General features: G+C 35.5%; 9 protein-coding genes across 9 annotated transcripts in view; 6 read left to right on the top strand and 3 right to left on the bottom strand.

Moving 5' to 3' along the window:
* FDP41_006953 (uncharacterized protein) overlaps window positions 1–829 on the top strand; it is a gene marked incomplete at both ends in the record, with an annotated part of 4,224 nt that extends 3,395 nt beyond the window's left edge. The window contains one exon of the mRNA XM_044710644.1: window positions 9–829. Within this exon, the coding sequence (XP_044558735.1) occupies window positions 9–829 (821 nt within the window). The remainder of the gene's footprint in view (window positions 1–8) is intronic.
* Window positions 830–994: 165 nt separating this feature from the next.
* Window positions 995–2,362, top strand: FDP41_006952 (uncharacterized protein; the record flags this gene model as incomplete). Its single annotated transcript, XM_044710643.1, has 1 exon — window positions 995–2,362. One exon carries the CDS (start codon window positions 995–997, stop codon window positions 2,360–2,362), a length of 1,368 nt encoding a protein of 455 aa, XP_044558734.1.
* A 199-nt stretch (window positions 2,363–2,561) lies between these two features.
* Window positions 2,562–3,488, top strand: FDP41_006951 (uncharacterized protein; the record flags this gene model as incomplete). Its single annotated transcript, XM_044710642.1, has 1 exon — window positions 2,562–3,488. The coding sequence occupies one exon, from the start codon at window positions 2,562–2,564 to the stop codon at window positions 3,486–3,488; it is 927 nt and encodes a 308-aa protein (XP_044558733.1).
* A 17-nt stretch (window positions 3,489–3,505) lies between these two features.
* FDP41_006950 (uncharacterized protein) lies at window positions 3,506–4,787 on the bottom strand (the record flags this gene model as incomplete). The annotated part of the gene is made up of 3 exons (XM_044710641.1): window positions 3,506–4,035; window positions 4,091–4,578; window positions 4,678–4,787. 3 exons carry the CDS (start codon window positions 4,785–4,787, stop codon window positions 3,506–3,508), a joined length of 1,128 nt encoding a protein of 375 aa, XP_044558732.1.
* A 224-nt stretch (window positions 4,788–5,011) lies between these two features.
* On the top strand, window positions 5,012–6,764 carry FDP41_006949 (uncharacterized protein; the record flags this gene model as incomplete). The annotated part of the gene is made up of 2 exons (XM_044710639.1): window positions 5,012–5,659; window positions 5,709–6,764. The coding sequence occupies 2 exons, from the start codon at window positions 5,012–5,014 to the stop codon at window positions 6,762–6,764; spliced, it is 1,704 nt and encodes a 567-aa protein (XP_044558731.1).
* A 259-nt stretch (window positions 6,765–7,023) lies between these two features.
* On the bottom strand, window positions 7,024–9,129 carry FDP41_006948 (uncharacterized protein; the record flags this gene model as incomplete). The annotated part of the gene is made up of 1 exon (XM_044710638.1): window positions 7,024–9,129. The coding sequence occupies one exon, from the start codon at window positions 9,127–9,129 to the stop codon at window positions 7,024–7,026; it is 2,106 nt and encodes a 701-aa protein (XP_044558730.1).
* Window positions 9,130–9,330: 201 nt separating this feature from the next.
* On the top strand, window positions 9,331–11,828 carry FDP41_006947 (uncharacterized protein; the record flags this gene model as incomplete). The annotated part of the gene is made up of 4 exons (XM_044710637.1): window positions 9,331–9,399; window positions 9,524–9,881; window positions 9,941–11,210; window positions 11,288–11,828. The coding sequence occupies 4 exons, from the start codon at window positions 9,331–9,333 to the stop codon at window positions 11,826–11,828; spliced, it is 2,238 nt and encodes a 745-aa protein (XP_044558729.1).
* Window positions 11,829–11,913: 85 nt separating this feature from the next.
* FDP41_006946 (uncharacterized protein) lies at window positions 11,914–12,624 on the top strand (the record flags this gene model as incomplete). The annotated part of the gene is made up of 1 exon (XM_044710636.1): window positions 11,914–12,624. The coding sequence occupies one exon, from the start codon at window positions 11,914–11,916 to the stop codon at window positions 12,622–12,624; it is 711 nt and encodes a 236-aa protein (XP_044558728.1).
* Window positions 12,625–12,660: 36 nt separating this feature from the next.
* On the bottom strand, window positions 12,661–13,308 carry FDP41_006945 (uncharacterized protein; the record flags this gene model as incomplete). Its single annotated transcript, XM_044710635.1, has 1 exon — window positions 12,661–13,308. One exon carries the CDS (start codon window positions 13,306–13,308, stop codon window positions 12,661–12,663), a length of 648 nt encoding a protein of 215 aa, XP_044558727.1.
* Between the last annotated feature and the right edge of the window lie 249 nt (window positions 13,309–13,557).

Below are 13,557 nucleotides of genomic sequence, written 5' to 3'. Positions count from 1 at the left end.
CAAAAAAGCTTATGACTCATTACCGAGAATTATGCTTCGTGATGGACTGCTATTCTTAGGGATTGATGAAATTACTGCTGATGGAATTCTGGAAATATTAGGTGAATCTACGACAAAGTTTGTTTTACCTAATGGTAAATCTGAATGTTTCAATGTGAAAGATGGATTGAAACAAGGCGACACCTTCTCTCCCCTTGCATTCAAAATTGCGCTTGAGCCTCTCTTACAATTTTTAGAAATAACATATAATGGTGCTAGTGTTGCAAATTATTGGAACATTAGTACAGGCGCATGGATTGATGATTTGAACTCATTTTCCAACGAACTACCTGAAATTGAAAATTCTTTGCATGACATTGAAACCTATCTTCATGGCTATCACATGGAATTAGATCATTCCAAAACTAACCTCTTCTCTGATAAGGAATGTAGTATCAAGACATTATCTGGAAGTACGATCAAAAGTAATGATTCTATTATTATACTTGGTAATAATATTACCAATAATACTGAGGAACAAAAGAAATACACTACTTCAATTATTGAAGAAGTTAAAAGAAGAACAAACTCTATTGGCTGGAATTTTCCAATACAGAACATTGTCAAAATTATCAACACAGACATTGTTCCGTATGCACTGTACCACCTAATTCCTCTTGCTAATGACCATCTAGAGAAACAAATTGATAAATTCTTTCGCAACTTTATATGTGAAAGATTAAGAACCAAGAGAAAATTAGCTCTCGAGTGGTTTTATACTCATCAAGACAAAGGTGGACTTGGATTAATTTCTGTTCAAGAAATGAGTTACTCGGACCTAATGTGTTAAGTCAGAAAGTTCCTTGAACAATATGATATTTGTCTTGGATCTTCTACAAGATTCCTTTGTGAACGAATCAAACAGGAGCATGGTTTTGACATCCTCAATGATCCAATCCCTACTTGGTATAAACCAGACCCATGGATTCCTCAATATCTCAAGAGAATAATTTTCATGAACAAATCTTCCAATATTAGATTGTGGCATTCGAGTGACCAATGGCATGAAAAAACTCTCATCCCTTATGGAAAATTCCCTAAAGGTTTAAGACAATTCCTGCTCTATAAAGATTGGAACAGATTAAGTATGTGGGTTCCTGACCCTAAAAATTTACAAGTGAAATTACATAATGACATCAAACATTCCAATCATGTCACCCAAATTCACAACATTCTCAATAGCATGGATTTTGGAAAAATCAAAGACGAAAGCAAATACTACAAATATGTTGGTAACAACACATCCATGTCAAACCTCTTGAACAAAGCTACACTAATTGGTACTGACGGATCGTGTAACAATAATATTGCTGGATACGGTATCGTAACTGATCAGAATGTTTCCATCTCAAGTCACACCTTAGGACAAGGAACTTCCTACAACAGTGAAGTTCAAGCGCTCCACACAGTTGTTAGATTGCTAGATAACAACACTCCTAGAACAATAGTCATAGATGCGAAAAGTATTTATGACCAACTTTTCCAATTCAGAAAATCTAGAGATCCTTATGTTGAAGAAATTCGTAATTATTTAAAAATGAAGGATCAGATCAAAATTATGCATGTTAATAGTCATACAGGTAAACAAGATATCTATAGCCGCATAAATGAATTAGCAGATAGGGCTGCTAAGAAAGGTGCTGATTGTAACAATATTCTTACTAATATTCCATCCAATAATTGGTATATTATTATCAACAATGTATTATACACTCAAAACACTAGACAAACAATGTACAAACTTATATTTCAACGCCTCCACAAAAGAACATATACGCCAAAGAACCTTCCTCCCAAGAACAGAAAGTTCACCAACATTTACCCCTCAATAGGAATCGGTTTCAGAACCTTAAATCTAATATTTAAAATTAGAGTGAACGTGATGAAGACTTTGGAAAATTTAAACAAGATATCCAAGACGAACTTGCTATGTCCTTGCTGTAGTAGAGAGACAATGCAACACATTATTTTTGAATGTAAATACTATAGTGATATAAGAAAAGAAATGTTTAGGAATTTATATAATATCTCAATATATGCAAAGAATAACAAGAAGTTCTCCAAACGACTATTGTACCTCATCAAGACTAAACAAGATATCCATAGCCTAACAGGTGCTAAAGTTGGATTGGGTAAGAAATGGGACAAAGTATTTACTAAGGAAGCTTATCGATCTATTACTAAAATGTGGATGAAACGAAATCATTTTTTCATGGAAGAATTGAAACTCACCTGGAATGAATTTGAACAACAATACGATTTTAATCCTAATTTCATTGATTTGAACAAGTTTAAACTATACATGAAATACCCACGACCATGAATAATAATTGAAATTTACAACAATATTTGAAATTTACACTAACCTTGATGACAAACAATAATTGAAATTTACAACAATAATTACACTAACTTTGATGACATGAACCACCTTTAACTGTACTAATTGCACACACAGCCATGAATAACGTTTGAATTTTCGAACAAATAAACGCATGGACAGTGATAAAAAAAAAAAAAAAATGCAATCACAAATTAAATCGTATCTTCTCTCCGAGAAGATTTACATATTGGATGATTGGTTGGAACAATGTATCCAATTTGTTGAAAGTGAAGAACCCTATTTGAGAAATAATTTGGCAGGAATGAAAGATTCTGTTTTTAAACAATTTCTTGTTTCCGATTATGACAAGATTGCTCAAAAACCTTCTCCGAATTATTCTCTATTTTCCAATCTAGAACAAGAACACGGAAAGATATTAAAAGGGCCTTTTGTTTTACAAATTAATGATATTTGGGATATTGGTATCCCAATGACGGATCAAATTGATATGGACAAGGAATTGGTTGATACCTCGAATGAAGAAATGGAAGAGGGTGATTTACTTTTTTCTGATGCTTTACAAACTGAAATACAAGGAGCTAAACCAAAGAAAGATTACACCAATTCAAACTATAGTAGAAGATTACTCAAATTCGCTCTCAGTGATGGCCATGTAAATAACATTCAAGCGATTGAGTACAAGCCGTTAGACTCAATTTCTTTAAAAACAGAATTAGGAACAAAAGTGAAGATCTCTAATGTGTTGGTGCGGAGAGGTATTTTGTTGCTCATTCCTCAGAGCATTACAGTTCTAGGAGGTGGTGTTGATGAATTAATAGAAGCAAAGAAGATCTTTAAAAGCAATTTAGCTTCAAAACTGAGTGGAAAATTGGAGTTGAAGAAACAAATTGAGTCAAACATTAACACTATCAAGAACAATAGGCAAGCAACCAATAATGCCAACTCTACTAGAGGGTCACCAAATCAAACTCGGCAAACAAGCAATGTCAAAACGGAAGAATTTGATGATGAGCTCATTTTGCTAGATGACGATGAAAATATTATTGACTGTTCAGATGACGAGACTGAAATTTATCAAGACCATAAGAGATCAAAGAAGAGGTGAGATGGATCAGTATTTCATTACTTTTTATCCTTCTTCTTTTTCTTTGGTTGCTTGTCTTCTCCTTCGTTTTCATTCTTCTTTGAATCCATCTTTCTGATCAAGCTTGAATAGATGCTATCTGAAACAAAATCTTCTTTTTTGAATGATTCAATAGTTATGGCATGGGATGGAACAGTGTTAATACTCAAGTCACCAGATTCCTTTACACTAAGATCGGCAACATGCACATTTGGAGAGGAAGCTGTGAATAAAGTGATTTGTGTCTTGTTATCAACCTGATAAACAAGGAAATTCAAAATTTCACAACCCATTGGAATGGTACATTTTGGAGCTAATTCGTATGTTTCTGTGTTGAGTTGCAATACTTGAATGTAGTCGGCTTGTTCATACAGGACAAAAACAAACTTTAAACCACCAATCGTCATACATTGCAAAACGTTTGGATAATTATTTTCGCTACAATCGAAACTGAACTTGAGAGCATCATCAGAGTCAAGTAAATATTTCCAAACTTTGAGAGTATTGTCAGTACTTGCACTGACCAACACTTTTTTGAAAAATGTCATGATTAATGTTTAGATAGAATCGAATTTTCCACTTACAGCCATCATCTGCTTGAGAAATGCATGAGACCATTTCAGTATGTCCCAAACAAAAGTTATGAACCAAGAAATACTCAGGATAATTAGTAATTCTGATTTTTTCATCTCTGTCACTAGTGACAACATATTTCTCATTAAGAATTAATCCTGTCAACATTGCAAGATGACCCATTTTAGGAGCAGGTTTTTTGATGAGTTTCGGAGAAGCATTGTTGGAATCAAATTCGGTCAATAAATTAATGGCATAAACATCTCCGAATTTGTCTCCAATCCACAATTCTTTAGTAACTGGATGAACAGCCAAACAACTAGGTTTTTTCACTAATTCAATTTTTCCAACACACTTCAATTGTGTATTGGTATCATTCAACAAGAACACAAGAACGGATTTATCTTCACTTGATGCCACAACAAAGTATTTTCCTTCAAACAGCATTGACTTGACATTTGTCTTTTCCAATTTATGATTCAACAATTCCTTTTGCAGGCTTTTTTGAGTCAATATTTCATTCATTAACATTCATCATTAACAATTACATGTTTAACAACAAAAGGTTCCGATAACGTAAATATTCATCTCCTCTTACCTCTTATCAAAGATATGAATATTAGGTCCAACACTGAACGCAATCAAGCCTTCTTCCTTTGAAACAGCAATGGCAGGCAAACATGAAAGCGTTGGGGAAGATGAAGACATTTTTTCTTGAGGAAGGAGAGTGCACTTTTGAGATGAAAGAGGATCTCTCGACGGACCTCAAGCGCTCAAACTGTCTTGTTGTGAAGAGCTAGTGTGAATCCATCAGGTGAAATAAAGGGTTCTTTTGAGACAGACACTATTCTTATCAATGCTTTGAATTCTTCCGCCCACAGAGGAGGATGAAATTACCATTCAAAAAATTCAATAAATTCCAGCGCCAAAAAATGCTTCCTCCTCCCTCAAACGTGGCCACTGCATCATCAGCGTCGGCAACCACTTCCTCTTCTGGTGGTGGTCAGCCAAATCCAAAATCAGTTGCACATATGGTGGCATCATCGGGTGGAGTTCAACAACAAAATGCTGGAAATTTATCATCATTGTCCATGTTAAGAGATGTTCCTGGATCATCATCAAATGCTTTATCACTGGCTATGAATTCAACATCTTCGCTAATACAATCGGATTCAAGCCTTCCTAGGTATACTTCATCACCAAATCAATACGATCAATATTTGTCAAAAAAGAAGAGAATATTTAATCATGAGAAATATTTTGTGATGGAATCAGTATTGATGAAAGATGCGAAGACCAGTGCAAATCCTGCAAACTTGGCAAACCTTTCAAAGATTTACTTTGTGAATGACTTTTCCACAAATATGGTGCAATTACAGCATATACTTCCAGATGAAATAGTGAAACATATTTTCAGTTTTATTACATTTCCTCTTGCTTCTTATTTGAAGCGTTTTTTTCATCATCAAAATAGACAACTTACATATGATTACCAACAACTAGTTTCGGAAAGTAAGAAAGATAATCAACTAATTCCTGGTTTTATCAAGGAAAACATAGTTCTCATTCAGACATGGAAGGTAAGTTTTCCTTTAGAACAAATGTTGATCCGAGCATTAAAAACATTAGGAAATAACAAAATTATTATTCGGAAAGCGTAAAAAACAACTGAATCAATCATCATCCGCATCAGATATGGACTGCACAGAGGATCATGCCGGATCTAATGTTGAAACGTCTTCAGCACCCTTCTTGTTGTGGAAAAATCTTGATTGTGGTATTCAATCAAGCTATGAATACGATCAAGAAACTCCTCTCAACACGAAACAAATAAGAACAGTGTTATCTACATTTACTAATATAATCTCTTTTGATTTTAGTGGAAATACCTCGTTCAATAATCGATGTTTAAAATACCTAATGGCCAGAAACCCAAACTTACAAAGCCTAAATGTGAAAGTCACTAGAGTTGATTTTGACGGCCTAAGTTACTTACTTAACAAAACCGAGAATGGAGAGAAATATAACGACACATTGAGAGAGTTAAAATTAACAAAATTTTTTCGAACTGGTATTCCTTCAACAGAGTTCAACATCTTCAGCAAGTTACGAAAATTACATTCTCTGGAATTGGTTAATCACCAACTAAACGAATCTCAAGTATTATCAATCATTCAAGTGGACTCGGAAAAATATAGGCCATTTGTACATCTAAATTTGAGCGGATGTCAGATTCCTACAGAGATCTCTAATGTAAAAACTATCACCTCACTTGTACTTGAAGATTGTAACATCACACCAGAGTTGGCGAAGTCATTATTGAGCAACCTTCCTCGTCTCAAGCATCTTGATTTAAGCAAAAATAACGGATTAACGCCAGATGTTTTTGAAAATATTTCACAACACGAATCATTAAGTCATCTCAGGCTCACAGGAACAGATATTTCAGATGAGGTTGTGAAAAATATTTCCAAGAATGGATCAATCTCAATTCTTGATCTCGACTACACCAAGATAACTATTAAGGGTATGAAATATTTGTTCGTTGCTAGCCAGGAAGACAAACTTGTTGGGAAAATATCCTCGTCTCTGTCTACTCTTTGTGTTCGAAATTGTGGACTTTCTCAAAATGAATTGAAAAAGGAAATTACTCTTCAAGGCAAATCAGTCTCAATTAAATTATAAATAATTTATTCTTCATCTTCCCAATCTTCGTCCTCTGTAGTTTGTTTGCTTTTCATTTGTTCTTCTGCGTCATTATCATCACCATTCAGAGCATTCAAAAGTAAATGATGAATCAAGCTAATACCTTGATACTCGACACGTTCATTAATTTCACCGCTCACTAATGCAACTGATGTTTCTATCAGATCTCCAATTCTATCTTTCGAGAACTGTCTCGCTTTTAGTTGATCTGCTATTTTAGGAATTGTAATATCAACAATTAAGCTAAATTCGTCAACCTCCTGGTTCTTCTTCTTCTTTTTAAGTGTGGCTTAATTAAGTCAACGAGCTCTTCCATGCACAAGTTGTCCATGTCAACGCCTTCTAAAATGTTTCTTCCATTCAATATCACCTCCTCTAAATTTGGAGAGTAACAAACAATGGCGATCATCAAGTTGAGAGATGCTAAATGATGTCCAATTGAGTATTCTAAAGTTTCTAACCTTTTGAACATGTTGGCAAGTTTGAATTTTTGATTCTTTAACTCGCTTTTCTCAGCGTCACAGATACATGGCCTCTTTTCCTCATAATATGGATCAATTAATGAAATGCCCATAATTTTTGAGGCACATTTCGACTCTGACAACACCTCAATCACCTGGCCAGATAAGTTACTGGAGAGTAATTGTAAATAGCAAATGTTGGGAGTATAAGATAAAATTCTTGCCAGCTCATCATTGCTACACGTAATCAATAATTCTAACGTCATGAGGTTCGATAACAACGGAGAAATGTTTGGAGATGGCGATTCATAATTCTCCACTAACTCTCTGCCTCTATATTCTAGGCATTGATATGAAAGTGACAATAAATTAGGTGTATGCTTGGCGACAATAGGAAGTAAATGCTTGACCTTGGAATCACAAATCCAGAGGCTTTCTAATCGTGTACAGAGTGGAAGGATGTGATTAAGGGTATCTTCAGACAATCCACTGTCATTAATGTAGAAAAAGTCAACTCCCTCTGTACCGTAGGAAAGATCTTTTAAATTGGTATATTGACCTCCAGAGAGCAACTGTCTGAGCAATTTGTCTGTTACTGGTGTTCGTTTTAAAGAAAACTTTGTTATGGAAGTAGGTAAAATTATGTCATTCAAACAATCGTCAACGTATCCATTGGGTTCGGAAGGTTCTATTCCTTTCAGCTTGATAACTTTTAACTTTTTGGAATGTTTTACAACAGATTGCAAGAAATTTCTTAACCATGCGCCATATGGTACATCTTTCATAACAAGTGTTTCCAAGTTTGACAGGGCACCACTCAAAGTTTGTACATCTGTAGTATTAAAGGTATCCGTAGATTCATATCCACCAAGGATTAGCTTTTTAAGTTTTATGAGCTTGGATTGAGAAGAGAGGGTCAAGAGAGTGTTCACCAAAGATGCAATATTCACACTTTCATCATTTTCTATTTGAATACTCTCGAGATGGTCCGCATTATTCACAATCATTTCTTCAATGGCTTGTGACATTTCATCAGTTGAACAACCTCTTTCAACAAGTTTGATTTCAATATTTTTCAGTGCTGGATATTTGATCGATTTGAGATACTTTTGTGCATCTATTCCATCAATAGAACGAATAATTAAGCTTTCCAAAGTAGAACATGATCGCATCAATAGTTGTGACATGAACTCACTCACAATATTGTTACTTCCTTCCTCAAGAACTCCACCCAAGACAATTGTGACGTTTTTGAATTTAAAAGCGCCTTGTACTGCTTTCTTCACACTGTCAAGAGCATTGCTTGAAAAATTTGGAATGGTTTCACCAGCTAGCTTTAGGTTAAATTGTGTTAAAGATGGAGTATTGCACAACAAGTCTACCAAATTGCTCAACACAATATCATTCTCTTTTTCTTTAGAAATCTGATCAAAACTCCATTCAAATTCTAAGATCTTCAAATTGTTAAAGTTTGGAATGTTCACTTGATTATTTCTTCGTTTGAATGAGTCGAACGCTTCACTCGACAAGGTCAAACTGGTCCAGCGAGCACCAAAACACTTCATAAATAAATTAGCATAAAACATTGGAGGAGGATCCCTAACGGAAGCCCATACATTATAATTCGTCCAAAATTGCTCACTTCTGCTCACTTTATAAAACTTGGAAGAAACAAAAGCCATCTCATTCAACACCTCCGATAATTCAAAACACGATAAAATACTTTGCATGATCCTGTCCGAGCTTTGAAGAATTTCTGCCTGATGGGATTGAGCCTTCTTGACCTTCTTGGGACGATTGTTGTTGTTGTTGTTGGAAGAAGAAGAAGATGCAAAGCCTCCACCACCACCACCACGAACTGCTTTCATTTTCGGTTGAGGCATTTTTCTTTTCATTTTTTTTCTTGAACGGTAAAAGAAGAAGCTTAAGAGTAATTCATTGATAAAATCCATGATTGAAGAGATTATTGTCCATGAAGATTTCAAGGGAATGGAGACTTTTAGTTGGAGACTCTGTTGTGTTTGATTGCTCTCAAAGCAAGGATCCTTCCACCCTCACAACAGCAAGAAAGGACATTAAAAAAAATGAATGATGGGGAGACTTTGCTCCGACATCAAAGGTTTCGACAATTTCTTTCATCGTTTCAAGAGAATGTGAGTAGTAGGAGAGTCTATGATGAGTAGCATGAATACATGCTCCGGATATAATATATTCAATTATTTTCAAATGGTTATCATTCTCGAAAATTTCTTCAATTATTTGATGAAACAAAAATAGGGAGAGAATATCTATCATTCTCGGATAAAAGGATTACTTTCCAAAACATCGCTATCATTACAGCAACCACATACGACCAATGATTATTTTAGGCTAGTTGTGGATTTGAATCATATTCGGGATTTTGACCCAGCACTTTGTTTTAAATTACAGATGGAGCCTTCGAGCTGCATACCGACTTTTGAACTGGCATTGAACGAGGAAATACAAAGAATGGATAGTAAATATTTTGATATGAATACATCCTCTAGGAATTTCATAGGCCTTACAGGAAATGCAATGCATCACATCTCTCCTAGGTTTTTACAGTCCTGTCATATAGGAAAAATTGTCTGTGTAGAAGGAATCATTACTAGTTGTAAGTGTTTTTAAGGTGTTTATCGTTCAAAAATATTGACACAATATTGACATGTACAGGCTCATCGATTTGCCAGAGGCTGTTAAGCTCAATTCATTATTGCGAAGCTACAAAAAAGTTTTTGAAAGTGGAATATTTAAATAATAATTCGTCAGAGAATTTCTTTATCAACCCAATACCAGTGGAGGATTCAGAAGGAAATATTTTGGACTTTGAATTTGGACTTTCAGATTTTGTGGATACTCAGAAGATTGTCTTACAGGATTTACCAGAAAAATCTCCTGTTGGACAACTTCCTAGATCTGTGGAATGCATCCTTGAATGTGATTTATGTGATACAATTAAGCCTGGTGATAGAGTCAAAGTGTATGGGATTTACAGAGTTCTATCGATACCAGGCCAATCAAATAGGAAACAATCAGTTGCCAAACTTGCTTTAATTGTAAATAACATTGACAAAATCAAAGGATACATTTCACCCCTAAACGACATATCTGTCAAAGATGGAGTATTAATTCATCAACTCTCCCAATGTCCGAATATTTTCGACATTTTATCCAACTCTGTAGCTCCTTCAATATACGGGCATGACATTGTCAAAAAAGCTCTGCTTCTTTTAATGCTTGGCGGAGTTGAAAAGAAATTTGAAGACACATTTACAAAAATACGAGGCAACATCAATATTTTATTAATTGGTGATCCCTCCACAGCAAAATCTCAATTTTTACGATTTGTGTTAAACACATCACCCTTAGCAATTTCAGCAAATGCAAGATCGTCAAGTGGAGTAGGTTTAACAGCGGCAGTTGTTTCTGACTCATCAACGAACGAAAGAACTCTCCAAGCAGGAGCAATGGTATTGGCAGATGGAGGAATCGTTTGCATTGACGAACTGGACAAAATGACTGATGTTGAGAGAGTTCACATGCATGAAGTCATGGAACAACAGACATTTTCAGTATTTAAGGCTGGAATTGCAGTATCTCTAAATGCTAGATGCTCTGTACTGGCAGCCTGCAATCCAATCTATGGAAAATATGACAGAAGTATATCCATTCAGAGAAATATTCAACTTCCAGATTCTCTCCTCTCCCGTTTTGATCTTGTATTTGTACTCACCGATGACAATGACTCCCTTCTCGACAGAGAAATTGCCACCCATGTTCTTTCCTCTCACAAATATTTTCATGATTCATTGAAGCAAGAACTTCTTAAAGACGAATTGAATAGTACTCTCTTCTCTCTTAAGAAGGATTACGCTGATGAAATTAGCTACTCTGATGCTGAGAATATTATCAAAAATCAGAGAATTTTGATTCATCCCTTTTTGTTCCCCTCAATATCCTTAAAAAGTATATTCAATATGCCAAGACCAAACATTTTCCCATTCTCAATGACAAATCCAGAGAAATGATTTCACAAAAATATGTACAGCTACGAAATCAGTTCATGAATGTAAATAGCCAACGAAAGACCTATGCACCTATTACTCCTAGAACTCTAGAATCCCTTATTCGTTTATCTGCAGCTCTTGCAAAACTTCATTTACGCGATGAAATCCTTGAACAAGATGTCGAAATGATTTTTAACATATTTGACAGTAGTTTGGACTATTTAAATTGTGGAATGAAACGTCAACAAATGATGACTCTTTCTGAACTTCCATCCAAGAAAAAGAAAAAAGACTCATCGAATAAGAACAACAACAACAACAACATCACACCTCCAAATTTTGACTATGTGTCCTACTTGAGAAATCATTTGATCAGAAAGACACAAAGTGGATCTATTCCACTCCATGAATTTAAACAATTCATTCTTGGACAGACTCCAAAAATGGTAGAAGAAGATGTGTTGGATTTAACTCTACAACAGTTTCACGAACAAGGATTTTGTGTATTGAGCCCCGACATGAATAATGTTCACACCATTTACCGATTTTCGTGAATTTTTTGTAGTGTGTTAAGATTGGACATAAGAGGAATTTCCCTTATATGAATCTTTTATTCCTGCCTTATTAAATTATAAAAGAATGCAAACAACCAATAATAACACTTTGGATCCAACTCACTCATTCATCAACCTCAATTATTTTGTCAATCTAAGCAACAACCATGACGATCAAGAGGATTTGGATGGGTTGGATCTTCTGTTTGGGGAAGGTTGTAGTGATGAGCAGAGTGCGTCAACCTACTCGACAGACTCCTGTCAGCGGTTGCTGTTGTCTCCACAAGAGCCACAAACACCTCAATCATTGATGGCTATGTATCCATCAAATGTGATGTTGTCATCGGGTGAGTGGCCATCATTGTTGAAACCTTGCACGTTTCCTTCTGAGGTTGATCAATCACTCAATTCCTTAGATTCAGGTGTATTTCTAATGCCACCAAACACACCCCAATTTCAGATGTCTGTATCTTCAGGTCCCTTGGATGCAACGATACCAGAGACCTTCTTTTATCAACTGCAACAACAAACAAGTACATTTCTGTCCACATGCCAGCAGTTGCCATCTCCCTGTAACAGTATTGTGAACAACAATCAAACCCTATATCACAACAATAATGGTGGTAAGGTCTGGACTCCCTCAGAAGAGGAAGAATTGAAGTCCTATATTGAATCTGAATGCAAAAAGATCTTTGATCGCCACTGGAGCACGCTTCCTCCGTTACGAGCAAACTCAACAAAGAAACGAGACAAATTTGATCTGGAGGAGGAAATCAAAAAAAAATTAAAGAATTGAATTTAAAATTATTTTGGTGTTATTAATATTAAATGCTTATTGTTCATCAGTGGTAACAGTGCCTTGTGGAGCTTGAGTGGTAACCTTGTTCTTCTTCTTTTGGAGATAGCTGTATTGCTTAATTGACTTTCTAGCCTTGACAATAGCTCTAACAGCGCTAGACTCCTTTTCTTGCTTTGTAATTTCTCTGGTTTCAACTGCAGCGACTTCCTTCTTGATTGGCAAAACAGTACCCTTGACTTGGGATTCAACCTTAGTGGTTTCACTGTCAGCAATTGGTCCCTTCTTGAGAGTACCCTTTTGTCTTGGGAACAAAACAATTCTTTGCTTGTATTCTTGAAGTCTTTGAACGTTAGCTTGGAGTCTCTCTTCACTCAAATCTCTTCTTCTGGTATCAATAGCAATACCAACGGTCTTGGCGAATTGGAGAGGAATACCAGCTTGCTTCAATTCCTCGACGGAGAAACCTCTTCCCAAAACAACTCTTCTGTTATATCTTCTTCCGGAAAGTCTAACAACAGGACGTAACAATTCAGTTGGGCGTGGGAAAACATTCTTAGCCTTCTTGATTCTCAATTCTTGTCTCTTCTTGGCCTTGGCTGGCTGATCGAAGAACAACTTGGTTCTGTTAGTCCATTGTTTCTTCCACTTTGATTGTGGCACTGCGTTGTTGTGGCTGACCATTGTGTTTCTGATAAAATAATGTTAGATATTCAAAGATGATTTAGAATAATTATCATTCAGTGTTCAAGAATGTCAGTAAGCACAATAAAATATAAAATTGAGCGAAAAATAGGTACCTTTTGACGTATTTTTTTTTCGACAAATTTTTTTCAAAAAGCGGTCAACCGAAAGAAAATACTTTACAATGAAAAGTATTTTTGAACAAGACACTGACAATTCTTTCAAGGCCTTGAATATGATAACGTTAAA

Source organism: Naegleria fowleri (genome assembly GCF_008403515.1).
Source record: "Naegleria fowleri strain ATCC 30894 chromosome Unknown tig54, whole genome shotgun sequence".
NCBI classification, from domain to species: Eukaryota; Heterolobosea; class Eutetramitea; order Acrasida; family Naegleriidae; genus Naegleria; species Naegleria fowleri.
Note: the sequence above shows the minus strand (reverse complement) of the source record. Positions and strands in the feature narration are given on the sequence as shown.